General features: G+C 41.6%; 1 protein-coding gene across 5 annotated transcripts; it reads left to right on the top strand.

The window, feature by feature from the left end:
* The first annotated feature begins 4 nt into the window (after positions 1-4).
* sned1 (sushi, nidogen and EGF-like domains 1) lies at positions 5-25,408 on the top strand. Of its 5 annotated transcripts, none has more exons than XM_067597815.1 (32): positions 5-223; positions 6,919-7,206; positions 7,416-7,556; positions 7,707-7,869; positions 7,947-8,072; positions 8,358-8,471; positions 9,001-9,114; positions 9,693-9,806; positions 11,150-11,191; positions 11,288-11,395; positions 12,877-12,969; positions 13,117-13,248; positions 13,609-13,728; positions 14,053-14,169; positions 14,312-14,455; positions 14,833-15,006; positions 15,136-15,249; positions 15,358-15,489; positions 15,593-15,706; positions 15,830-15,946; positions 16,085-16,360; positions 16,474-16,657; positions 16,908-17,020; positions 18,218-18,496; positions 18,616-18,760; positions 18,861-18,943; positions 19,765-19,863; positions 20,070-20,186; positions 24,138-24,225; positions 24,314-24,393; positions 24,503-24,530; positions 24,701-25,408. In XM_067597815.1, the coding sequence occupies exons 1-31, from the start codon at positions 5-7 to the stop codon at positions 24,526-24,528; spliced, it is 4,176 nt and encodes a 1,391-aa protein (XP_067453916.1). In that variant the 3' UTR covers positions 24,529-24,530; positions 24,701-25,408. The 5 variants fall into 5 exon arrangements, with proteins under 5 accessions (XP_067453916.1, XP_067453915.1, XP_067453919.1 ...); XM_067597814.1 differs by having other exon boundaries at positions 13,114-13,248; XM_067597818.1 differs by lacking the exon at positions 24,138-24,225 and having other exon boundaries at positions 13,114-13,248.
* Positions 25,409-26,760: the final 1,352 nt, after the last annotated feature.

Here is a 26,760-nt window from a genome sequence, read left to right as displayed (position 1 = left end):
GGCCATGGTGTTGGTGCTGCGAGCCCTGCTGCCCTGCTTCTGCACCCTGCTCTCCCTGGACCTGCTGCCTGGGGTGGAACCTGCTGTGCCCCTGAAGGACTTCTACCCCTTTGGCCAGGACAAGGGGGACTCCCAGACCATCGCTCAGGACGACGGAGGCTCCGGGCTCGTGGAGATCTCTGTTGCTTTCCCCTTCTTTGGAGACAGGCACACAGGACTCTATGTGAGTACAGAGCAGTGTGTTTTTACTGATGTGTATGTGTGTTTATGTCTTTGTATGTCAGAGTTTATGAGTGTGCATGCACTTGGCAGTTGACAATCGAAGCTGACATGGTGTGGATTATATAAGAGCCTCAGGGAGATGAGATTTGGCATGCAGCCAAATACTACATTGCAGTGTCCTTTGAGAGTTTGTATATGTTTGTGTGCGCTCACAAGCTCTGATGTGTAACCTCATGTGTAGAATATCACATTTTCTCCCCAACGAGTGGAATCAAAATCCTCCATGACATTCTCTTCACTTTACATCTGCTCTCCTCGCACTCTGAGGGCTCTGAAGTGCACCGAGGGAGAGTGAGAGAGAAACTATTAGCAGAACAGTGGTAAGCCCTGTTCTAATAAGTCAACAAAGAGTTGTTAAAGGAAATGACAGTTTGTGTTCTTACTGTTGCTGTGGAGCATCTGTGAGCAGTTCTTTTTCAGAGAGAGTGGAGGGAGGGAGAGAGGGAGGGAGGGAGGGAGGGGGGTGAATATGCACGCCGGAGAGAGAGAAACAGTGCTCATGGGAGGAAGCCGAATGGTTTGACAAGGATTTTCGCGCACCACAGTGAAACACACTTTGATCTGCCTTTGTCATGTATTGGGTTCGGTTCCAGCGCATGGAAAGGCAGAACTCCCTTAAATCAACACCACCTGTTGTGGTTATGCATCCGTGTTCGCTCTCCGGATCCCCCCTCCTCGCTCTGAGCCCCTCCTGCCTCCTCCCTCTACAAACCATGGGCGGGGGAGGCTGAGGAACCATGGCAACAATGGGCAAGGTCAAAGGTCGTCTTTCTAATCTAAGCATCTGCGCCAACGGGGTGAGGTCAGTCTCCCAATGAGGAAATTTTAGACACACTTTTGCATCTACACACAGTGCATAGACAGTGACACAGTGCAGTGTTTTGTCTTTCTGAGCTCACACTAGTGCAGACCAAAGTTTTGCAATGAATTCCAGTGCATCTCCTCTGTAATAATACAGGTACACAATACTCAAATTAGGCAAGATAAGACATGTTAGAGGTTGCTCGGCTTGTTGATCTCAGATATAATTATCATCTGATAGAGATAAAAATCTGAGTACTCCACATTCTGAAATGTGCCGTGTTAGATGTGATGTGATATCCTGAAGCTCACTCTGCATCTCATTGGACTGTAATTCTGTAGTCACGCAAGGCATAACAGATTGTGGCAGGCACTTGAAATTACAGTCACGCTCATTTTAAATGCCTCACCTGAATCCATTAAACCTCTGCTCTAAAGCACACAGGCCACATGGTGATCTCTGCCACCAGAGAGCTGCTTTGAACAGGTAATATTTCAGTTGTTATAAGGGGCAAATTCATATGAATAGTTTCTCCCAAGAGTTCATTCCAAGCCTCTGGGCTACCACCACATGGAAGCTGTAGAAGCTAACTGATTTTAGATGGTTTGTGGGTGCTGTCTTACTTAATTATCATAACTGATTCTGTTTAGCAGTACACGCACCCTACAATGTTTTCTTGAAACATACTTGAAGACGAGTCATACTTGAAGACTTCAACCAAGTCCAGTTGCCCTCGATTCAACCCTCCTTGGATAACCAGGACCTGGATGACTGAGAATCTTCACAGACATTTTCCTGAAACCCCTTCACAGCAGATCTCCCTTTTGTCCCTTTCTGAACCAAGACATTGTATTTTTAACTGTTGTGATTAACAAGTAAAACTGTGGTTTTAGCGACTGCCACCACCATGTTAGCACATGTCACCATGGTCTCTAATGTCCCATCAGAGTCTCTGAAAATCTCTTTACAAACATGGGTCCCCCCCGACTTGGTCCGGCTCCAGTCCCACTTCTGCCGCCTGGTAACCAGGCTGTCCCTCTGTTATGGTTTGTGTCTGGGAGTTTTCACATGTTGCTGGGATCTCTCCTCCTCTTGGTCCCCCACTCCCTCCTCCCACGCCTCAGATAACATGGCAGGGGTCTTCCCCCTGGAACTGTCCAGCTGCTTTATCTGAGAAATTACCAATCACTTTAACAGAACACAGATGTATCTGCAAAGCGTCTTAGGGGCTTCCAAACAATGCAGTTCACAGATTAACTACTCTTACGGATGGTCGGTGTAAAGAACATGAAGGAGGACATCCAAGGTCAGAGAGGAAAGAACACAAGTTTAAAAGCAGATGTGAGAATAGATGGTTATGATCAAAGGCATTTATTGTAGATAGATAAACTCTCATGGACAGTGAAAAGATTCCAGAGCTTGTTGTATATGTTTACATGGTATAACACAGAGTGTAATTTATAGTGGTAAAATCTACAAGATAATACAGCATTTGTCTATGATTGGAAATAATCACCTACATGTAAGCAAAATTCAAATACATTTTGAAAGGATCCCGCCAAGGACGTACTACAGTATTACTGCACTCTTTACAGATTGCACATCTGCTAGTGCTCATCTGCTCTTCTGAAGAGCTTCAACACTTTGGAGTTTATGCAGTTTCATTCACCCAGTTTCACTCACCACTATGTATGGCCCAAAGATGTGCACATCAAGTTTTATTCTTTGTACTCTGCATGGGTGTGTTGGGCTTGCATGTGTGGTCATGAGAGATATGTGATTGAGGGATGTTAGAAACAGTTCATCCATGGACAAGATATATCTGCACATACTTAAAAAAGTCAGAAAAAGTCTTAAAGTCTCATAGTACATGATGCTGGACAGCCAGGAGGTGGTTAGCTTATCTCAGCATAAAGACTGGAACCATGTTTCTCTAATCTGTAAAAAAACAAGGTGTCAAAATGACAAGTTGGGGTTTTATGTGAGGTTGCTGAATCTTGCAATGAGTTCTGCAACCAGTGGGGACAGAAATGCCTGTTGTAGCTCAGAGTGACAACAAGACTACAGGAGTCATTGCGTCCAGCCAAGAAATATTCCGGTACATAGCCACCATAAAATCTCAACATGTTATTTTTACACTTTTGTAAGGGTGAGTGTTTCGGTATTTGTACAGATGTAACAAGTGAAGTATAACATATTAATTAGTGAGTTTTAGAGGATTTTTTTTCCTTTGGACAGAACCAGCTTAGCTCTTTCTCCTTGTTTCCACTTTTTATGCTATGCTAAGCTAACTGGCTCCTGGCTGCAGCTCCGTATGAAATGGACAGAGAACGGTATCAATCTTCTCTGCCAATCTCTTGGCAAGAAAGCAAATAAGTGTATTTCCCACAATGTCAAACCATTACTTTAAGAGGTCAGCCTCAAACTTTATTCAAATGTATTCCAATACAGTCATTAGAAGTTGTGGTTTTGGTTTGCCATGCTGTAATTCATGCATGTTTCTTTGTGTCCACACAGTTTGGCTTCCATGCCCTTTACAATGAATTTCCCACTAACCCATTTTTATTAGGTTATTATGTTTATTAATTTAGTTGAAATTGTCTTGAATTTGACTTTAATAACTTTAAATTACCCGATGGAAGTATTTTGAAATTCCCCAGTAAAATCTGTAATATGAAAAAGAACATTTTAGTTTAGTACATTTTTATTTATCATATAAACTGGTTAAACAGGGTACTCACATCTATTAAACAAACCCTTTCAATAACTTGCAGCATGGAAGTTGTATTAAAGTCCTTCTACACAGTTCCAGACAAGATTTATTGCTTAAACCTTTTGGAGATAAAGGTTAGTCGGGGCTAAGAAGTTACAGGCCAAGTGCACAGACTGTCAGACTGTAGTCACTTCCTCGGGTCTTGTCAAATAATTGGACAAGCTTGTAACTGTGAAACCTCCTTTTTGGACAAGGAAAACTAATGTTTTCCTGAGTTGATCCATGGGCACCTTTTTCATTTAGGGGTTTGGTTTGGCTTGACTTTTGCCAGATGAAAGTTTATTTTAGTCCATAAATTGCTTGGCTCTAAAGAAAACCACCCAAGCAAAATCCTGGATATATCCGGCAAAGAATTCCCAAAAAATAACAAGGGTGTTGCAGAGTGAAGTGGCACCAGTGAGAGTGAGAGAAAGAAATATGGCTAGAGCGACGCTTCTTACAAGGTTGACTGATCGCACCTCTCTCTCCCCTGTGATTCTGACCTTGGTCATGTTACGGCAAAACACGAGGCAGCTCTGAACCCATTCACTCTGTCACGTTAGTGTGATACATAACCACCCTTCACTGGTTGTCTGTACTGGTTATAGCTTGGTGGATCTCTGACTAGAAGAAAAATATGTGATATGATGTAAAGAAAAAGGTCCCAAGTTCAGTTTAAATTCCTCTAAGGTCATTTCCATGTCAAAATGGTTCTCCAAAAAAACGTAACAAGGAAGAAATACACTTGTTTAAACAGTTCCAGATGCTACAAGAGATTGGATTAAGCGATAAAACATATTCCAGTATTGGAGTATAAACTCTATTTAGTGTTCAGCATGATTTCCTACACTAATTTTGCTGTGAGATGGGTGACTTCCAGACCGCTGCCACCACAGGTCTCTCATTAGTGGGTATGTGGGTGTGGGAGGTTTGTAATTCATGTACATCCTTCCATTCATACAGCCCCGTGCCCTCTCTCTTGTTTTCCTCCCGGTATCAGATGGCGCTCTGGCTGACCTCTGGGCCCTGCCCCTGCAGTCGCTCCTCTTTTTCCCCACATTGGCCACGTTCTCACCACATCACGCTGATGCAGAGGGGAAGACTGTGGTCGGGCAATTAACTGAGCCCCTGTGCCGTGCCAAACAAAACTTCCTCTGCTGTTTTTACAGCAAAGTCCTCCAAATTATGGTTTTCATACATGCAGGGAGAAAAGCCAAGCCATCTGACGTTGCTTTGTCACTGTCACATGCCACTCGGACTGAATGCAGAAAGGCATAGTTCACGCCAGCGATTAGGGGAAACAGGATAGGTGCCATGGTGCGCAGAATCTCCCTTTGCCGATAATATGCAGAAATTGTGTATGAATGAAGGCCTTTCATGGGGATTCAACCCTTCAGCCCAGAGAACTTTCCTCTCCATTCAGGTTTAGCGGCTTGTTCTGTATGATGTTCAGAGTTTAGTGCAACAGTAGGTCTGACACCATCTCATGTTTGTGATATAAGGACTCCGTCCATACATGCAGACTGCTGCACTGAAATGAACATTTACCAATTTCAGAACACAGCAATAACCACCTGCAGCCAAGTCACTTCATCTCTTCATCATTCACTCAGAAGCATTCAATTTCTCTCTCTGCCTGAACTTTTCCCCCTAAATAACATCCACCTCTTCTTGAAACATCCTAATTTATGCACATCCGATCCCTCTCCTATCACAAATATGTGCCTCTTTTGCAACCTAATGTAGATCATCCTAGATCAAACCTAGAACCGTCCAGCAAAACAAGAACATTTGTCACACTTTGTGTTCTGTGGCTTTCAGCTTGCAATCCAAATGCAAACTGTTATATTATTGCAATTTTGTAATCTTTTTTTTGTGCTTAAAGTTGCACTGATCAATATTAACAATGGCTCAAATGACTATGTATAATATAAAACACGCTGTCCATAGTGACAAACCCACAGAAAATTTGCATCAAACTCTGTAATTCCTCTCAACATTACAGAGCTTTTTAATGTGTTTCAGCTTGTTGTTTTGGTTTTATGGCCCGCAACTTTACTGTTTTGGTCCTGTCTCACCACTCTCATCAACATTATTTCCACTCACAGCAGGCAGCTGTTTTCAGCAAAAAAGCTGTGTTAAACCCACTGTACACTACCTTTCCAACACCAAACAACAGACAGACAAAGTTAGCTGGTGAAAATAGTGGAGCATTTAGCAGCTAAAGAGCGAGGAATTGGTGGAGACCAAAACTGAGCTTAAAAGAGAGTGAATACTGGGTTTACATTTGTTGGGTGGCCATAAATTTGAGTCCAAACAAATGCTAATGTTGCTCTGTGTGTGTTGGATGTGTAAATAGACAACTGTTTGCTGATAAAGTTCGCCATATGAAGTGATAATATATCACTGTTATGTTTACAATTTGTTCCACTGCCCTCAAGTGGCCAAAAAATCAGCTTCAAAAACAAGAACAACAACTAAATGTAAAAGTGTAAACAATTAATTGATTATCAAATTTTCTGTCAATTGACAAATCAATTGATTGACTAATTCAGCACTTTCATCTCTATGCCAGTCATTGACCTTTTACACTGGATCTTTTAGAAAGTTGATATTTCACCATGCTACATGGCTGAAGTGCTGACTGTGCATTTCTCATAGAGCAGACATGTGGACAAGCGGATGATGGGTTCATTTATTTGGTTACTTTACTGTTGGCAGGCATCTGTGGATTGAAAGGCTGTGAACATCCGTCCTAGTGTGATGATTTTGCAGGTGCATGAGCAGCCAAAACCAGGTTTTCTCAGCTGCTGTCATTTCACGGAATAAAGGTAGCGTCTGTTTGCTGCATGGGAAGTGCAAACATCCGTTATGGGAGCGTCTCCTGCTCTATGCTGCTGCTTGCCCCGTGAGGTCAGAGTACCTCTGTTTGCCTACCTTCGCCTCAGCTCTTCCGCTCTAACCCCACCTAATCCGACAAACAAGTCACAGTGGTTCAATCTGACATGTTGAACAAAATATATCACTGTATGATTAATGTTATTCAGATACTCTACTGTAACTCCAATTCTCTCCTCCTCAGGTTAACAACAATGGCCTTGTATCTTTCCTGAGGGAGGTGTCTCAGTTCACACCCGTGGCTTTTCCAATCGCCAGGGACAGAAGGGTTGTGGCACCGTTCTGGGCCGATGTGGACAACCGTCGGGCAGGGAGAGTCTTCTACAGAGAGAGCCTGGATCCTTCTATTCTGAGGAGGGCCTCGAGTGATGTCAAGACATACTTTTCAGAGTTCCCCAACTTCAACGCAACATGGGTCCTCATCTCTACATGGCACAGAGTTACGTTCTTTGGAGGCAGTTCTCTCACACCGGTATAAACTCTCATTTAACTTTCCCGCTCTCCTGCTACCAACAATGGCAGGCCTAACAATAGGCCCAGAAAAATCTATTAGGTCTCCAGGCTGACTGTGATTTAGGAATCTGTAGCATCAATATGAGGAGTCTGTCAGATACATGCATTATTACTAAATTTCCTGGAAATCAGGAAATGGTTTAACCGAGCCTGTTCCTCTCTGTGCAGGTAAATACTTTCCAAGTGGTGCTCATTACAGATGGAGAGCTTTCCTTCACTATATTCCAGTACAATAACATCACTTGGACCACAGGCATGCATGCCAGCAGTGGAGGAAACCTGGCTGGGCTGGGAGGGATTGCAGCACAGGTAAGATCACATGGTTATTTGCTTATGGTCGAATTTGGAGTATGCAGTATTATTTGCTTGATGTGAGGATACAAACCCGTTTTCCTGGGTGTCTGAACTGTAATTTAGTGATCCTTTGTGATGTTTGCCTCCTTGTTACTCTCTTCCCAGGCAGGTTTCAATGCTGGTGATGGCAAGCGCTATTTCAACATCCCTGGCTCTCGCACGGCTGACGTGGTGAACGTTGAGGGAACCACCAATGTGGGCTACCCAGGCCGATGGGTCTTCCGTATAGACAATGCTCACGTGGAAGTGGGTGGATGCAATAACTCCGGTGAGAGAGCTGTTCCTCTTTGCTGTCTTGACACTGTTGCTTCCAGGGTTTACTGTTACATTGACCTCTTTCCACAGCGTCGGTGTGCCCACACCTGCGACCGTGTCTGAATGGAGGCCAGTGCATCGATGACTGTATTACAGGAAACCCCTCTTTCACCTGCTCCTGCTTGGCTGGCTTCACTGGTCGTCGATGCCAGATCGGTGAGTTATGGTTGACACTGCTACCTGCTCTATTTTCCTTGAGACACTGCACACTGTGAATGAATACCTATCTACCTGACATCCGCCAGTAAAAATAATATCAACTAACTCAAAACTAGATTTCACCTGACTTGCCAAAGGGACACCTGGATATTTCTTTAATACCTGTATCAACTTCTCGCCAACCTGTCGCATTCTCCTCAGATCGACCTTAGTTGGGCAGATGTTTTATTTCTAATTAAAAAAGTCATACTACCTCCTTTGTATTTCCCCCTTTCTCTATAGATGTCGATGAGTGTGCTTCAAATCCTTGCCAGAACGGAGGGACTTGTAAAGACGGGATTAATAGTTTCACCTGTCAGTGTCCTCCTGGATACACTGGGATTCAATGTGAAACAGGTACAATAGACACTTTACTTCAAAGCTGGTATCTGCTGCAATAAATCATTTTTAGAATAATGTGGAAATGTTGAAATTGCTCAAAAATGTAAATAATTTGTTGATAATTACAAAACCTTAACCCAAAACAGTTGATAAGTTTTTTGTTTTTTTACTGTACATTATAAATTCCACTCTTCTTCCCCTACACTCTGCATGCACTAAATAGGCTGAATACCTGGAAAAACTCTGATTATTTTTTTTGCCTCATTAAGGAGTTTCCACACACACACACACACACACACACACACACACACACACACACACACACACACACAAGGATTTTAGAATACCTTGGTCCAGCCTCTCTGGAGCTTCTGCGCCTATTCCCACAGTCCAGCCTGTGGAGATGTATCAAACCTCTTCTAATACCTTTCACAGCCAGCAGCACATACTTGCAGAGTGAGGGGAGCAGTGTGGCGGATATATTAATCAGCTGAGTAAATATTCCATGAGCGTGTCTCTGTGTTTCTGTGTGTGTGTGTTGCAGACATTGACGAATGCAAAGACAGGCCGTGCCTCAACAGCGCGTCATGTGTACAAGGCTCTGGCAGTTTCACCTGTGTGTGTGAACCGGGTTACACTGGTGTCCTGTGTGAGACAGGTGAGCGGGGTTTTTCACAATCCTGGGGGAAAGTAGGCATCTCCCTCCAGAGGAAATATTTTCTGCTGCTTTCTACATCAAACTCAGTCTTTTGGCAGATGTTTTCGTCCAAAGAGTTTCCCAGTCTACCTCGACAAATGGGTCCAAGTTGAGGTTATGGTTGAATTGATTTGCAAACAACGGTCTTTTTTTTTCTTGGGTCACACTCTGAGCAATGAACCACAGTGAGAAAGTTCACTGAGGTCAGGTCGGTTTCAAAAAAGACCTTTACTAATCTTGCTCCTCTTGTGATTGATTGTTGATGAAACCCGAACCCAATGGGGAATTAAATTATCAGGCCCTGCACAGTTCATGAATCCTTGTTTCTACATGAGACCGGATTACTGTTAATACCAGACACCTGGTCAATGAAACTCTATGCTTTCAGAAGGGAAGTTCAGTGCTCTTAATCCAGCTTGGTGTCTTAAACAACAACTTCTTGCTTTTCCATGTAAAGATTGAACAATCTTAATGTGAAACTGAATCAGCAGAAGATAAACGTCTCCTTTCTGACTAAGTGACTTTTGTGTGTTCTCCAGACATAAACGAATGTGAGTCACAGCCCTGTCTGAATGGAGGAGAGTGCATCAATCAAGTGGCGAACTTCACCTGTATTTGTCCTGCTACTTTCACCGGAGCGCTCTGTGAGACAGGTGACCTCATCAACCTGAAATCTGCCAGAGGAGCATGTTTTTGGAATAATGGTTTTTGAGACAATGTTTACATAGCCTGTAGGTTCTACTTTTGTTCCTCTAAAATAATGATTTTCCAGCTGGGACTCGCACAAAGGGAAAGTGTTTGCTTTAAGTGAGCTGGTATTTTGGTTGAAAGATCTGTTGCTTCCTCAGTGTTGCACCAAATTCTGTGCAAAAAAAATATTTTTATCATACTTTATCACATATATTATTTTAATAGCAGGTCTTGCCAAAAATGGTACCCACAGTATTTAACAGGGTCACAAATTTTGACAACCACAAAGAAAAATAAAACCCTTAATACAGAGAGGGTCACACATTTTGATAACTGTGATTGCAGAAACTGTAGTGCTATGTCTGTCCAATGACCCTTTGTGCAGCTATGAAAATTTATCTAAATTCTATTGAAGCACCATCTTTTATAACAGCTATCAAAGTATCAAGTATTTGATGAAAGTATGTATAAAAATATGATAAAAAAAAACATTTCCAGCGGCAATATTGCTGAAATTCCTAATAAGGTCACAGAATTTGACACCAGTATATTGATGTGATTCCTAACATCAGTCAACATTTTTGATAAGAAGCCCTTACTGTAAATGAAAGAATTTTGACTAAATATGTATGGAGTGGTTGAAAAACAAACAGCCACTGCTCTCTGTCAAACTATGTAATGGCAAAAAAATGTTTCTGAATTACAGCAAAAATATCTTTGGCACTTCTGAACTTCAACTTCTTCTTACATATTGGCATTGATAACACTAAGATGATGATGCATTTGTTATAACCTAATCGCAATTTTATCATATACTTATCATATATTTCTTACATTTCACATATTTCTCTCATGCCTCAAGTTAGTAGTATTTAGTCATGCAGATAGTTTTGAGTTTATTTGCCCAGGTTTTGAAATTTCCATCTCTGTGATTTCTGCTACACCACAACACAGTTTTCATGGGGACTATTTCTTTGGTAGAAAGTAGTAGCAGTAACATAAACTGTTAGTCAGCTGTGTGGATTAGAAAACGGGCACAATTTTCCTGGAAAGACACTTTGTTTTGGAATTTTTAAGTGTAATTTTTCAATGCTGTCAGCACCTACTGTAAACTAAATACCATTCACCTCCATTGTGTTGGGGTACCAGCATGTGTCTGGGATACATTCATGGGCATCCTGGAATAACCTGGACAAATAAAACCAAGACCTATCTGCATTACTAGATAACTCCAGTAGTAAGTGAGGAAATGTTGTAATTTGGGTGAACCAAGCCTTTGAGCCTCATTCTTATCTTCCTCTCTCAGAGCTGCTTCAGGTCAATTCAACTGAGGCAGAAAACCAAACAGGTAAAAACAAATACAACTACAACTAAAGCTTTGCCAAAAATTTTTCAAGGCAATTTGGTTCTTACAACGCAGCCTGTCATTCTTTTCCATCTGCAGCCTCGTGTGAAGAGGAAGATTGCAAGAAGCAGCAGATTTGTGAATACAGCAGCTCTGGAATCTACAACTGTACATGCGCTCCAGGATACTATGGCGACAAGTGTGAAGGTATTGTACACTTGGCTGGCTGAGGCTTACTGCAGGCAGCTGGGCAGGTAGAGAGCAGCAGACTCGGGTATTTGAAGAGGAGCTGTGCTATCCCACAGGAATTTGGAGCGCTGCCCTGGAAGAGGCTGCTGTGATGATGGATTATTGTAATTATCAAAACTGACACGGCCTCGCCCAGTTTACTACGGGAACCTGGGAACGCCAGTCGCTTGATGTTGTGAATAATTGTTTTATAGCACATTTTATTAGTTTACCAACAAGAGGAAGTGCTTTGTCTAGACTTAAGAAGGCCTCTTTATGAGTCAAAGCTAGTCTTTGGTATTCAGGTCATTTCTTCAGACAGAGCTGTTGAAATATGCATGCTTCCACACCGCTACTTGCTTCTCTGGAAGTTGGCCATTGCACCACACTATAGTTTTAAGCACAGCTGCTGCTTGCATAACCATAGGGCAATTTGAACACAAAATATATAAAATGCCATTATCCTCACCTTCCTTTCATGAATGCATATTAAGTCATTTTGTATTATCTTTAATGTCTGTATCATATTCTTTTTGATTTAGGGAATAACTAGTCTGCCCTTTAAAGCTAATTCAGTCTCCCATGAGAGGTTACCGTCACTCTCTGATAGCAGTTGCTGCAAGGTTTTTTCTTTTTTCTCTCCCCCCCCACCAAAAGCTCTTTAATAGTATTTGAGCTATTGCAAATGCATGCTACTTCTCACCCTTGAGCTGAAATAACTATCAGTGCTTATATAGGCTCTCTTAAATCTCCCAAATACTTTCCTGCCTGGCTCACTTGGAAGGCACAGTGGAAAAAGGAGCATGATCCTCCAAGGAAGAGAAAGTGAGCGGGACTCAGAAGTGCCTAATCAGGGCTCTCAGATCAAAGGGCCCGGGCCGCACAGGTGGCCAATGAAAGTGGCTCTTGCAAATTAACAATCCATTAATTGCCCTCGGGGCCATACATTTTGGTCACAAAATATGCTGCATATCATCGGAAAAATAATACCCTCCACCGAGCTCCTGGGACTTCAAAGGGGAGCCGTTTAGCTGCGATATGGCCACTTCCTTTGATCCACTGCTGCAATTAGGCAGGAGAGGAAAATAAAAACATTCTTACAATTTGTATGGAGCAGATGTGCAGCGTGCTGACTGGTAATCGTCTGGTCCTGTGAACTTTGTTGGAAAAGATTAGGGAAAGAGAAATGACAGCGAATCAATACATAGTTTACAGTATAGCAGATGAAAGACGCTCAGCATATGGTACACATGTTGACCATTTATACCCTCTGCCTATGTTTACACTGAGGCCAATACTGAAAACTTAACAGAATCTAAGTACTTGCTTTCAAGTAACTCGAGCAAACTTTCCAGCTTAGAGCCTCTCTCTCTCTCTCTCTCTCTCTCTCTCTCTCACACACACACACACACACACACACACACACACACTTTTTACTCCCTCTCTCCTTGTGTCTGCAGAGGAATGTCTTTGCCAAAATGGGGGTGTCTGTGTGGACATCAATGGGACTTGTGAATGCCCCACAGGCTACACAGGGCTCTACTGTCAGTTTGGTAGGTATGATATCGCATACACACAATCCTACTCACCTTATCAGTTGTCTCACAAGACCTTTTGATGTCACTGGAAGACCACTAATTCTCCATCAAAAGCCATTGCTCCAAAATTTGTGAACATGTCTTTCACATTCCTCTCAGAAGTAACCCAGACACCATGCAGTAACAGCAGGCCGTGCCCTGATGGAGGTCCGTGTTTGGAGTATGGAGGAACCTACCTGTGTACATGTCAGACTGGTGGAGCAGAGCAAGAAAATAAAGACTTCTACCCTTATGGTAAGAGCCTGCGGCACCAACCCCAACAGCAGGGCACTTTGCAGCTATGTGTCACTGCATGAACAGCTGGTTACTATAGCGACAAACATATTTTTATACACACTGGTCTCGACAAGTGTCACTCTCTATTTTAAAAGCAATGGTCACATTTGCAGTTTACATTTATGAAGTGGAGAGAAATTTAAGAGTGATTTATGTTTTTGCTGAATGCGGTTGGAAGATTTTACATTTGAACCAATCATAAAATGACAAATAATCTGTGATTTTTAAAGGTTGGACTGAGCCCACGTGCTTGAATAAAATGTAGGCGGTTTACCCAGTTCAATGGAACACAGTCAAGTCTCGGTGTGTGTTTTTCAGTACAGCCCCAATCGGTCTGCGACTCCTCTCCGTGTCTGAATGGGGGCTACTGCTACGAGCGGGATGGAGGCTACACCTGCGAATGCAAATACGGATACTGGGGGAAGCACTGTGAGAAAGGTAGCATAATTGATACAAAGCTAAAAGGAATGCTTGCACATGAACTCATGCAGTGTCATTATCAAAACATCCCTCAGACTTGTGGGTTATTACTCAAACCCAACTACAGCTTTAATGCACCAGGAGACGTGCCATTACTCGTAATGCTGCTTGAAATATTACAATGCTGAGAGGCTTATGATAATTTGTACTTACGACTGAGTTACGAGCTATTTTCCTGAATTATGACTTGAATGGCAATGTACTGGAACAGATTTATTTTGCGTGGTTAAAACCTCGAGTGGTCTACACTTCAAGGATTCCCTGCTCCCTGTCTCTTTCCAGTTAGACTCAATACCTGTGCCTCCGCTCCCTGCCGCAACGGAGGCTCCTGTAAGGAAGAGGCAGGGAGCTACCGATGTGTGTGTCCGTACAGATTCACCGGAAAACACTGCGAAGTGGGTGAGTACCTACTCCACCTACTATTAGAAAGATTCTCCCCTCCATGCTTGAACTTTCTCTTACAAATTAACATCAGATTACATGTGCAGAAACATACAGTACAATCTGAAAAATAACTCTCAGTGTGGATGTTTTCTTCCAGGGAAGCCAGACCCTTGTGCCTCCAGCCCTTGTCTAAATGGGGGAACATGTTTTCACTACATAGGAAAGTACAAATGTGAATGCACTGAAGCCTTCAGTGGCAGGCACTGTGAAATAAGCAGGAGCTCAACGCATACCTCCGCAGGTAAGCAGACCAAGCATGTCCAAGTCTCTTTCCGATGCTGTATGAGTAATAGATTGCACAAACAGGGGATAACGTGAGCTGTTAAGGTTAGAGGTACTGGCTTTCCATCTGAAGATAATCTTAGCAGTGTTGCTGCACTAGAGGCACACATTTACAGATATAGAGCGGAAATAAGCTATATAAAGTAAGACCTGATGTTTCATGTCTGAACACTGTTCTCAATGGCACGCTGGATGTAATTTTAGGAGGACGAAAACAGAAAGTCCGGATGGAAAACAAACACCTCTGTTACCGTTAGTCTCTCCTGGATGAGCTACAGGGTTTGTGATCTCTTGTTACCATGTGGCCATGCTGACATTATCAACATCATATTTCAGAGCTGGGCTGTGGGCCGCCTCCACAAGTGAAGCATGCCGAGGTTAAGTTCTCCTCTACAACACCGGGCTCCGTTGCTGCGTACATATGTCACTCAGGCTTCACGTCTGTGCCCAGAGCCACCCAGAGCATCTGTGGTATTCAGGGGGACTGGAGCCAGCCACCCATCTGTGAGGGTCTGTTACATACACCAACACATGGACACACACTCAGAGCACAAACAACTTCTAATGACCCCCAAAACCACTTATTAATTAAGATTAGAGTGGGGTTGATGTTGATTCCTTTGTTATCCGTCATTACAGAGATCAATGAGTGCCTATCACAGCCTTGTCTCAATGGGGGTACATGTCGAGACCAGTTAGCATCCTACCTGTGTGAGTGTAGCGATGGCTTCAGTGGAAACCATTGTCAGACAGGTACAGCAAATCATGCCTGATCAAATGCTTCTAATATTAAATGCAGAAATACCTTTTAGTAAATCCACATACTGCACATGTGTATATCTGCATTTCTTCTCCCTCAAGACATAAATGAATGCCTGTCGGAGCCCTGCAAGAATGGGGGAACGTGTGAGAACCAGCCTGGCTCCTACTTGTGTCATTGTCCACAAGGCTTCAAAGGCCAGAGCTGTGAAATAAGTGCCGTGTTGGTTCAAGGTGTTGCATTATTTTAAATAACTTATAAATGATAACATACTGTACATATTATACAGATCTACAAAAGAATTCTACATTTGTGTTTGTAAATGTGTGTGTGCAGAGCAGGACGGGTGTGAATCCAACCCCTGCCTTAATGGAGGTGTGTGCCGGAGTTACAGACGGAATTATCTGTGTGTGTGCAAAGACGGCTTCTTCGGTGACCAGTGCCAGATGTGTAAGTGGCTTTGCACTTCCTCGCAGCTCAGTCTCGCTGATGCTGTGAGCCAATTCACAGAACCTTTCCAAAGTGAACACATGAACCATATTGTAGCAAGTGCTTGTCTTTGTCGCCCCCAAGTGGAGGACCCATGTGTACTGAAACCTTGTGGAAACCGAGGCGTCTGCAGGAGTGACAGGAGAGGGAACTACAACTGTGATTGCAAAGTAGGACACACAGGCAAAGACTGCGAGAAAGGTCAGTCAGAGTCATCAGTGTCCCGCTCAATCAGTCATTTGTCATCCCATATTCTGTAGCTCATCCTCTGTATTGCAAAGACAACTTTTTAATTATTCAATGTATGGATTAGACATGTGAGGTTGCCACTGTTCCCAGACCTGTTGCCTCCCTCCGGTCTCCACGTGCTCCGTGTGGAGGAGAACGAGGTGGAGCTGCGCTGGGATGAGCCGGAGCCCTCCCAAAGCCTGGTCAGCGGATTTGCTGTCACCTATGCTCCCCTGGGCCGGACCAATCGCAAAACCGACTACCTGGACAGGCAGCAGTCCACCCACGTCATGCGAGGCCTGGTGCCCGGTCAGCTGTACAACATCTCCACCATCTCCATCAAAAGCAACGACATGAGCCAGCCTGCCACCGCACTTATACGCACCAGTGAGCATGCTCTTTAATGCAGGAGTAGAAGGCTCCTGGAGAAGTTTTTCAACCTCATGAGTTTGAATGCATGCTTGTGTGAATTTCCATGTAAGTGCGTGTTTCTGTGCTAGGACCACGGCGGGTGGAGCAGCTGCAGGTGGTGAATGTGTCTTCCTCTCAGGTTTGGCTGCGTTGGTTGGTTCAGGCAGCTCGTCACGCAGCAGTCAGCCGGGTACACGTGTCTCTTTTGCCTTCAGATGGGAGCGAGGCTCAAACCGCCGTGCTCAACACGAGCACCACCGAGTACACCTTCAGGTCAGGTTCTGCACTTTGCTACAAAAGACTAAAAAAGATAACCCAGAATTTACATTTACAGACATGCAGCATCCTTTGTGTCCACTGAATGGTGCTGTTGAAGTGCTTTGGGTAGTATACCTTTCAACCACCAGAGGACAGTATTTCATCACTCTTACTAGGCTCCAAACATTATATAAGGATGATGAGGTCAGGTGTCATGCTCTGTTTACTGTTGTGAAATTTTCGTGTTCCTCTTTCTGCTCCCCAGTTCTTTACTTCCAGCTCATATGTACACAGTGGATGTTTTGACTCAAAGTGGAATCAGACCTGACGAGTTTCCCTCTACAAGCCACTCAGCTGGACCGCTGCAGTTCTGGACAAGTAGGTTGCACTATTCAACGGTCACTTCAACTGTATGTATAACGTTTGAGAGCCTGCAACAATACTAACCGTGGATGCCCAGTTAGATGCTAGTATATTAACATTTCTTTTAACATATGATCATATTACTTATCTTAAAAAATCTTCTCTGGACATCACCATTGAATTTGTATGTATTTGATGTAAAAACTTTTGACTGTTTATTCAATTAACACAGTTTAGTGGCTTCTAGTCAACCGAGATTTTACTTAAAACCTTAAAGTTTTAGTTGGAGTAACAATCTATGAAAGGCTGAATACCAACACAATTAAATGTAGTTGTAAGTACATTAAAAATACCTTGCATGTGTCATTGATACATTTAGAAACAATTGTAACCCAAATACAAAGCTTTTATAGTTGATGTGTATATGAGTAAAAGAAAAAAAATGAGTGGAAAGTTATTCTTCAATGTGGTCATGTGGTATTGAAATCTGAATATTATATATTGAAATAGCAGAGAATTGTAAATGTGCAAATAAGAAATATGAATTAAATATAAAGAGTAAAGCTTCCTCAGTTTGAGTTTCATAGCCCTCGATAAGGTGCTACAGACAAATAAGAGCACAAAAATGTTTACAGGAAGTCATTCTTGGCATCTGCAATTAGGATCCTCAATGTATAGCCTACTTCAAATTTCACAAAAATCCAAAATTATATTTTATCACACTTTATTTTTATTTGTACTGTATTTATGTATTTTAAATCATGTTGTTTGTTGATACTGTGTCTCTGCTGGTCGTCCTCATCATTGTCCTGTATTGTTTTTAACACTATGTGGTGAAGCCAAAGACAATTTTTCGCAGCATGAACAATAAAGTCTCCAACTAACCAACAAAAAAATATATTGTCAATGCAATAGTTCAGGTTTTTCTATATTAAGTTTTTGTTTTTTTGTTAGTAGTTTTTGTTCAGATGAGGCAGTCCTGTGATTGGAGATCTAGTGAATTGGCAGCATTCAAGTCCAGCCAACAAAGATATTTTAGGTCATAGCACAACAATATGACATAATGTTTAAAGAATCTATGCAGATAAAGTTAGGAAAGAAATGCTTTAGTCTGAGACAGCTCCAATTTAAGGCAAATCAAATCAAAGCAGAAATAATATCTCTATGCTACTCATGCAACAATCTGTGAGAATCTACATGTGTTTCCCCCAGGGCCTCTTCCCCCGCAGAACCTATCTCTGTCACATGTGACCACTAACTCAGCACTGATCACCTGGAGCCGCCACCCTAGAAACATCCCAGATGGCTTTGTGGTCAACGTGACCCGAGGGCTGAATACCAGGAGTCGCTTCCTGCCCAACGGGAAATTAGGATCATACACCCTCCGTGAACTGACGCCAGGACAGCACTACTATGTGGCTCTCACATCTGTCAAGAACGCAGGGAAGGAACAGATCCACAGCACGCCTCAACACTTGGCCTTTAGTACCTGTGAGTGTCTTTGTTCCTTAAGGTGGAACACAAAACAAGCATATTAAGGTAGAATTTTGGGGGATACAAAAAAAATACTATTTTTAAAACACATTCTTAATACATTTCCTTTGACCCAGTGCCAATGGAGGCCAGATCAGCGAGAAGAGAGAGGCCAACAGTGACGGGACAGGGGAGTCAGGTCAGACGCATTCCTACTCCGTCTCAGACATCTCAGGACCTGGGAGGTACAGCAGAAACAGAGAATTCAGAGGAACTGCCCAGGTACTAGTAGGAGCTTGACGATTATTAAGCAGTCATAAAAAACATACAATAATAGGAGTTTGTTGATGCTAAGCAGATAGCAATGTTTTCTATGTTGCAGATACACAGAACTAATTGACAGGAGGGGAAAGATAACAGCTAAGTTCACTCACTTGCCAAGAAAAGTCATTCGACATCGTACTAGTAAGTACAAGTGGAAACAACCATGTGATAAACATTTAGTGCCGAGACAGTATAACATAATAACTGTTTCATCTCGAAATGTAACACTGGCATGTTATTATTTAACATAACTACCTAATAAAGCAATTTATTCTGCTTCTAAGGTCAGATGAATTCAGCAGGATGATATTGTATTACTCTGACATCTATTAAACTAACATGCTACACCAACACATTGAAACAGTCCTGATTTGCTCAAGATGTCCAAACATCTTTTTTGCTTAATTGCTTACCTTAATGCAGATGGAATAACTTAGGCCATGGTCCTGGAAGCATGTGGTCCTAACCATAGCCTGTCTAGATGAAATATAGGGGGTCTTCTAATGTAAACTGGACTCTGCCATCGCACAAACAGACCAACTTTATCTGACACACGTTGTCCGCTTTATCTAGCAGCTGTTGATAAAGCGAGACAAGTCTTTTAATTTTTATATTATCTTTTTTTGTACTGTATTGCTGTAACATAATGCATTCCAGTGCAGAGGTTTATAGCCTATAGCCTAAACAGAAAAACAGTTTTGCAGATGTTATCTTGCCCTCTAGAGAGTAAGCTTCCTTTCTGTAGGATTGTTCTGCCCATTACGCCCATGATGTCATGTGATGTGATTTTAATCATACTGTCATATCAGTAATGTTGTGTTTCATTGTTTCAGGCTGAAGAACGTGCACAAAACCTTTTCTTGTTTAGTACCACATCCCAGTTTCGCTGGAGTCACCCTGCCGTCTGTCATTCATTTTGTATTTTTATGCTGATTTATGAGAGGAAATGTTTTGCCTTGCAGAACCTGAGCCACCAATTAGATTAGAGAGGATGGAAGAGACAACAAACAAAATCAGCCTTGCACTAGAGATTCAAGAGGAAGGTTTAAGAACGAAGCCTGGTAGGTGTTTTGCATTGAAGATACAAACCTTGAAAGAAAAAGACATAACATTCAGGAAAGCAGAGTGGTATAACAAGGGGAAGTGAAAGAGCTAGAGGCTATCAACATATGATATCAGCTGTAGATAATGTGGAGTTGTGGGCCTGAAACCTGAGACCCAGACTCACTCTGTACTGTGGATGTTGATGGCAGCTGTTGTCTTTCAGAGTTGCCCCAGGACTGCCGCAGTCTGCCCTGCCAGAACGGGGGTACATGTGTGAACGGAGGCAACTCCTTCGTCTGCGACTGCGCAGCGGGGTTCAAAGGCAGACAGTGTGAACTGGGTAAGTTAATGTGCCTCCTATCCACACATACACATACACACAGGGAGGCCTCAGTGAAAATGGGCTGCTTTTTGAACAAATATACTTGATAGTCATGCATCCTGTTGATGTTTTTAGAATGTGTGAAGGAGGATTTTAAACACAAGGTTTCTCTTGGGAGATTTTTGTCTAAAACGCCAGCTCTACAAGTGAAGTCAGTAACATCCATGTAAATCCATCTGTCCACTATTTATACCTGCTCATCCTTAGCAGTGTCATGAGCGCTAGGGCTTATCCCATCTGGTATTGAGTGAGAGGCGGGGTACACGCATGAAGGGCTGCCAACTCTCACACATTGACCGTGAGACTCACGCAGTTGACACTTATCACACGTTCTCACGCCACACATCCATTTTCTCATGCAGTGAAAAACAAATTCATAAGTGATAACGTCACGGCATGAAAAGAAGACACTGACAGCACACGGACAGACAAGACAGAGCAGCACAGCGCAACAGCAGTACCGTGAAGGAAAGCAAGAAATATACATAAATCTATTATATTGTGATGTATTCTCATGCATGCTGGTCAGAGTAATCTCAGTCAGCAGCTCTTCTGGCAGCAGCAGCATCTCTCCCTCTCCTCTCACGCCGTGCACACACAAGCAGGAGTGAGAGTGAGTTACTATGGTTACGAGGACGCTCTGTGTCTCTGTCACTCTGAAACTTTCTCTTGATTCCCAACAGGCTAACAGGTTTTTAGGTAACTTGCTACCATTTTAGGCTACATAATGCTTTATCAATATAATTTCAAATATGAAATAGACACACTTCTAATAATCATTTCCTGTCCTGATCCACCCAATTATACACTGTTCTTGATGCATTCTTGATTTTCATAGCACCATCAATCTAACTTATCTAGACTAGTGCAGATGGCTGTTTCTTGACTGAATCCAAGAGGTTAGGTGGTGTAGAAATTTGTTTTAAATTACAATTTTTTCCTGGGGGAGGACATAAATCTTTCTCATCCTATATTTTTAAGAAAAATATGTGTAATATGTGGAGTGTATATCAAACATGCAAAAAAAAATCCGGAACAAATCTCACTCCAAACTGAAGTCAAAACTTGGCAGCCCTGCGCATGTAAATGTTAACAATAAAGCCTTGTGTGTCTTAACAAGAGTCTATAGCAATGGTAGAAGCTTTGTCTTTAAAGTAAATGCTAACATCAGCTTGCTAACATGCTTACAATGACAATGCTGACATGCTGATGTGTAGCAAGTACAATGTTTACCATGTTCACCATCTGAGATCAGTGTGTTAGCATGCTAGCAACTGCTAATTAGCACTGAAAACAAAGTACAGGCTGATGGGTATTCCTATAGTTTTGCTGGTTTTGGGTCATAAACCGAATTATTGGACAAAATTTCATAATTCACCCAATTGTTGTATTTTCACTCAAAACCTCATTTGTCAACCTCATGGTGGCGCTAGAGGAAGAGTCAGGGGATCATTAAGTTTCACTGTCTGGAAACCATGAATGTCTGTACAAAATTTCATAGCAATCCATCCGATAAATGCTCAGATATTTTAGTCTGGAGCAGAGTGGTGGACCGACCGACAGATCCACATGGCCATTAGAACACCACTGATACTGTCCTTAGTATTTTATCAATGGCCCAATCCTATGATAGAAATTTTAATGTTTGATGGCACAATGGCTCAGTGATTAGCATTGTCTCCTCTCAGAAAGAAGTTCCTTTGTTTTCATGTGGAGTTTGCATGTTCTCTCCAACTCTATGAGGCATTTCTCCCAGAGTCCAAAGACATGTGGGTAATTAGTAAATCCTAAAATACATACTGGAATAGCATAAATGGTATAGAAAATGGATGGATAATTTAATGCTTGATGTCAAGTGAAAACCTTTTTAAAAGCCATAAATTGAATGGCAGCATTCATGCCCACTCAGTGTTTCCCTGCTTCTCCAAAGAGATTTTGGTGAAAGATTGGCAGCTGGACGTCATGTCAGTGCAGGATTAGCACTCCTGTTTGTGTGTTCCCAAGGGTTTTAACATTGCTTTCTCTCAATGTAACTTTAGCATCTCAGGGTGTGAATTTATGCTACAATCTATATGTTAGATTTGCTTTTCGTAATGTAACCTGACAGAGCGAGAGCACTGAGCTATGTATAGACCCCCTGGTTTCTTGAAAGCAGGAAACATGCTCCACTGACAGTTGACCCCTTTGACATTTATGAATGGACTTGTTTAACTTATAGGCTTCAGGGCATGAATGTACGACATGAATACAGTGACACTGAAGGCACAAAGCACCATATTATTTGCACTGCACCACTCTCCTTCCTTTTTTTTCAGGGGCCCAGTGTCACATTTATAACTCAGTGTTTCTTTTTAATGTTCTGGGGCGCGTATTAAAGAACATCCTGCATTCTGTATGAGGCAGCAATATTGTATCAGACAATGTCTTTGTTTGTTGTAAGTTTTTCCACTTGAAAATGATATTTTCTTTAAAAGTAGTAAAGTTAAAATAGCTCATGAGGTCATAAAATGAATTCACAGTCAAATCCCTCAACAGTTGTGACTCAAGCTCTTGTAATGACAGGCTGAAATGGGAAAAATCTTTTGACCATTACTACTGAATCCTATGGAGGACAGCGAGAAGGAATGCATTATCTACAGTCTACAGTGCTTTATTGAAGTTAATGAACATGGAAGCACATGTTTACATTATCAAAGTAATTGATTATATGCTATTAATATGAGTGCATGGACACATCCTTAAATTAGAAGCATTACTAAAACATAATTTCTTCTTGGCCAGCAAGAATGTATTCATATAGATCATTATAGATGATATTAGATCATCATGTTTTTCTCAGTTCAGTAAACAGGTCATCCAGCATCTCATGTAAAACAACCTAATCAACTATTATTACATCCTCTCTGAGTCTCACTGTAGTGGTGATATATCTGCTGCAGCAAGCAATTTCCATAAAGGAATCTAGATATTTTCAAACAGTTATAGACCTCCCAGTCCGTATGAAAAACAACAACAAAATTAATATATTATCAGACAAATTAGAAAAACAGTTATTGCTTTGTGCATTGATGCCAATTGAAATGATTTTTGGATGACTTTATAATCATATGAAAACATTTTGAGGCTGGCTGTGTTATGGATGCAATGTGAGTGAGTGCATCAAGCCATTTAACTTTATGTATGTCATCATAATATGCTTATATATAATGGATCAGTCTGCAATACTGAGCATTTTGAAATATCTGTGGAGTTTGCACTGTATACACAATACAATACAATGGAGGTGTATAGAGTTGTTTTTAAAACTTAATAAGGGTCCTAACTTAAAAAGGTGTAACACCCATCTACAAAGAATAATGCACAATTTGACTTTGACTTTGAATTTAATGTCTTGTTGGAATTAAAATTATAGGAGATGTGTAACACAAGTGTCTTTAAATATCTAGTTTTCAGGAATAGCTTAATCATACAAGGCCCTGAGGAATAATTAAAAGAAGTTTGCAGGACAACATTGTGATTGCTGTGCAGCAACAGTCACATTCACTAGGGAATACATTCTATGGCATTCAGCCTAAAACCCAACACCCCCCACCCCCCCACCCCTCCTCCCAAACTCAGTAAAACAGTGAAAAGCACAGTGAAACACAGCACTTTCACTAATAACTAGATGTTGATGAAGCTGCATATACATGAGAGGACACTGGACATACCCTTGTTCCTCTCGAGTCCTTTTCTTCACCTAAACATCCAGCGTCAGATTGTTTAAACATTCCTTTCCTAAAACCATCCATCAGCCAGAGACAAGAGCCCAGTTCCATCCCACGTGACTCCTAAACCATCCAGCAGACTTTTCCTTGCTGACGATACTTAAAACATTCATACTGCATGTTGTGTGACTGCTCTTTGCAGTGTGCCAGCGAGTGCCACATCCATGTACCCGTCTCTTATCCGAAACAAAAAGCGTGCCTGTCTGGGAGGGTGGAGTGTACCATTATCTGTAAGTCTTATCAAGCTTTGCATGCTGATACTGATCGTGACTTATAACCTAATGGCTCAAACAGATGAGGATGTTTTATTCTTTACAGGTACAAAAGGACATATAGAGTGCAACAGGATGTTTGTTATCGAGAGGTTTGTGAACTGCCGCTTCCCAAGAAAAGTCAGAGTAAGTTCATAAAGTTGTCTGGACAAAGATCACGGGTTTTTGGGGGGTTTTTTTTAGCAAATAAACCAATGCAATTCTTCTCACACACTGATATTAACTTTCTTAACAGTCAGAAGAACAAACAAAGAACAATAAAGGTTTGTTTTCTTTAACACAGTCAATTAACACAGTTAATTTTTGTAGTAAAATGTTTCCTCATCACACTTAACTGATTCTAACCATTTATTTAGGTTGTTACTGTAGTGGATCACATTTTCAACAATTATCCTAAAACTGAGTCATTTCTTCTTCTTCTTCTTTTTTCTAGAGCACTTGGAAACTGATTAAAGGACTGTCGTCGCTGTCATGTGAAAAAACCTCCTAACTTCAATTTTGGTGTTTATAATGTACTTGAAGTAACTAATTATGGTCATTTTGTGCTGAGAAACCCTGTCACAACGCACTGTAACATTACAGAAACAGATCATCACACAACTGAAAATAAGGTTACATGTAGTTTATTTCTGGGAGCTGTGTTTGTAGCTCCAAGCTCTATGAAAGGACTTCAATCAATCAAATGAAAAATGTCCCAAATCATTTATCATTTACGATGTTTGATGACTGATTTGTAATAAAAACACATACAAACAAAAATATTAACGATAAGCAGTCCACTGCACTGCATCAGAGACCTTATATACCTCATTTCCATGTCCACGCTGACACATTAGGAGAGGTTTTTATTTGTGATTCAGCTGCAGGTTTGTCCCTCAGGGAAATAACTGTAGATTGTTCCAAGTCCCGATCTTTTATCCCTTTGACAATCACCATGATCTCCTTATAAAGAAAATGGGAAATTAATATTTTCACCCCACCCCATAAATTCATCTCTTCCTCTGACAATGGTACACAGTGTTTTCTGTGTAAAATATCTTTCTTTGTGTCTTAGCAGGCATCACTGCTCGCTATTCTGTAAATAGTGTTTATAGGCCATTTTTGTAGGTGAATATTTTAATAATAAAAATGTTAAAATGTTTTCTGTTTCTGGTGTCTTTTTTGGGTTGATATTTGCAATAGAAATCTCAGGGTACTTTTTCAAAAAGTAAGCAAGTTGTTTTTTTATAATCCATTTTTCATTGCACAGATATGTTTAGGAACCTGCTAAATGTTTCCATTCAAACAAATATATTCCTTTAAGATACAGTATTACCATCACACAGACATCGTCACCAATTTCATTTTCAACTAGTTACTACTGTCTGTAAGTTACATTGAATTGTGGGTAACAGTAGCACACAGTGGTGAGCACAGTCTCTAACAGTCACTGTAAGTGTAACCCAAATGAGGCAAATAGGGACATGCCCCTGTGGTAGAAAAGAATCACTGGGGCAGGTCTGTGTTACTGAACATCAATGATCTCACTCATCCACCCAAGTAACCACAGGTCCCTGAAAATCCCCTCAGAAAACATACTGTTCTGTTAGAACCAGCACTACATCTCAAACCCTTCCTCACCACTGCAGTCTCTCTGCTCAACAGCTAACCAAAAGTGATAGTGACAAGTCCCATAAACATCTCAAACTTATATACACAGACAGGTGACATATTAAAGGAAAACATAATGAATCCAGATGCTACAGGGCACGAGAGGCCACTGAATTGTTTGATGAGTGTGAAAATGACGTCTTTTGGAAGAAAAGTGCTCATCCCCCCAGGAGAGTTTCAGAGACTCGATGCCAAAGAGTGTTTAAGCTGTTCTGGAGGCCAACATCTCAGTCTACATATCTGCCAAATCTCCACAGTAGTTTTAGACAGCCGATATGCAACTAGTTCAATAAAATCATTTACCATCCTGTATTATTCATGACAATTCAATGTTGTGTACTACTTTTGGGCTTCTAGAGAGCTCTCACTTAAAGCTAAGGCGGTAGTAATACGTTTTGTTTATCAAACGTCCATGTTTGCATATTGCTCATCTTGTTTTCATTCCTTCTGTGGCCTGATGGTACAGCAACATGTAAGGGCAAAAGTCTAGATTTTCCCAGTGAAAAAGGCAATCATTTTACACCTAAGATAAATAGTGCCGGGCTGTTGCTCACTTTGCACTTCACTTTTGGCACATGACTGAAGACCACTGACTTGACCCCTAAAACCAGCGCGTGCATGATGCACTTGATTGAATTTTATCTTTTAATTTTAAAACTGATGCCATACTGCTCGCTCTGGTGGTCTTTGTGAATGAGCAGATTACTCATTATTTAGCAATATTTGCATTTTGGTATGTTTGGGACAAATCATCCCACTTGATCTCTATATCGACTTGTGTGTTTTCTGCTGCCTTCAAAGACCCTCGGGAATGTCTCCAATCGTACGAGCCTTTCTTGCTGC

The sequence above is a fragment of the Thunnus thynnus genome, chromosome 8 (assembly GCF_963924715.1).
Source record: "Thunnus thynnus chromosome 8, fThuThy2.1, whole genome shotgun sequence".
Taxonomy (NCBI): Eukaryota; Metazoa; Chordata; class Actinopteri; order Scombriformes; family Scombridae; genus Thunnus; species Thunnus thynnus.
This window is presented reverse-complemented; position numbering and strand designations above follow the sequence as displayed.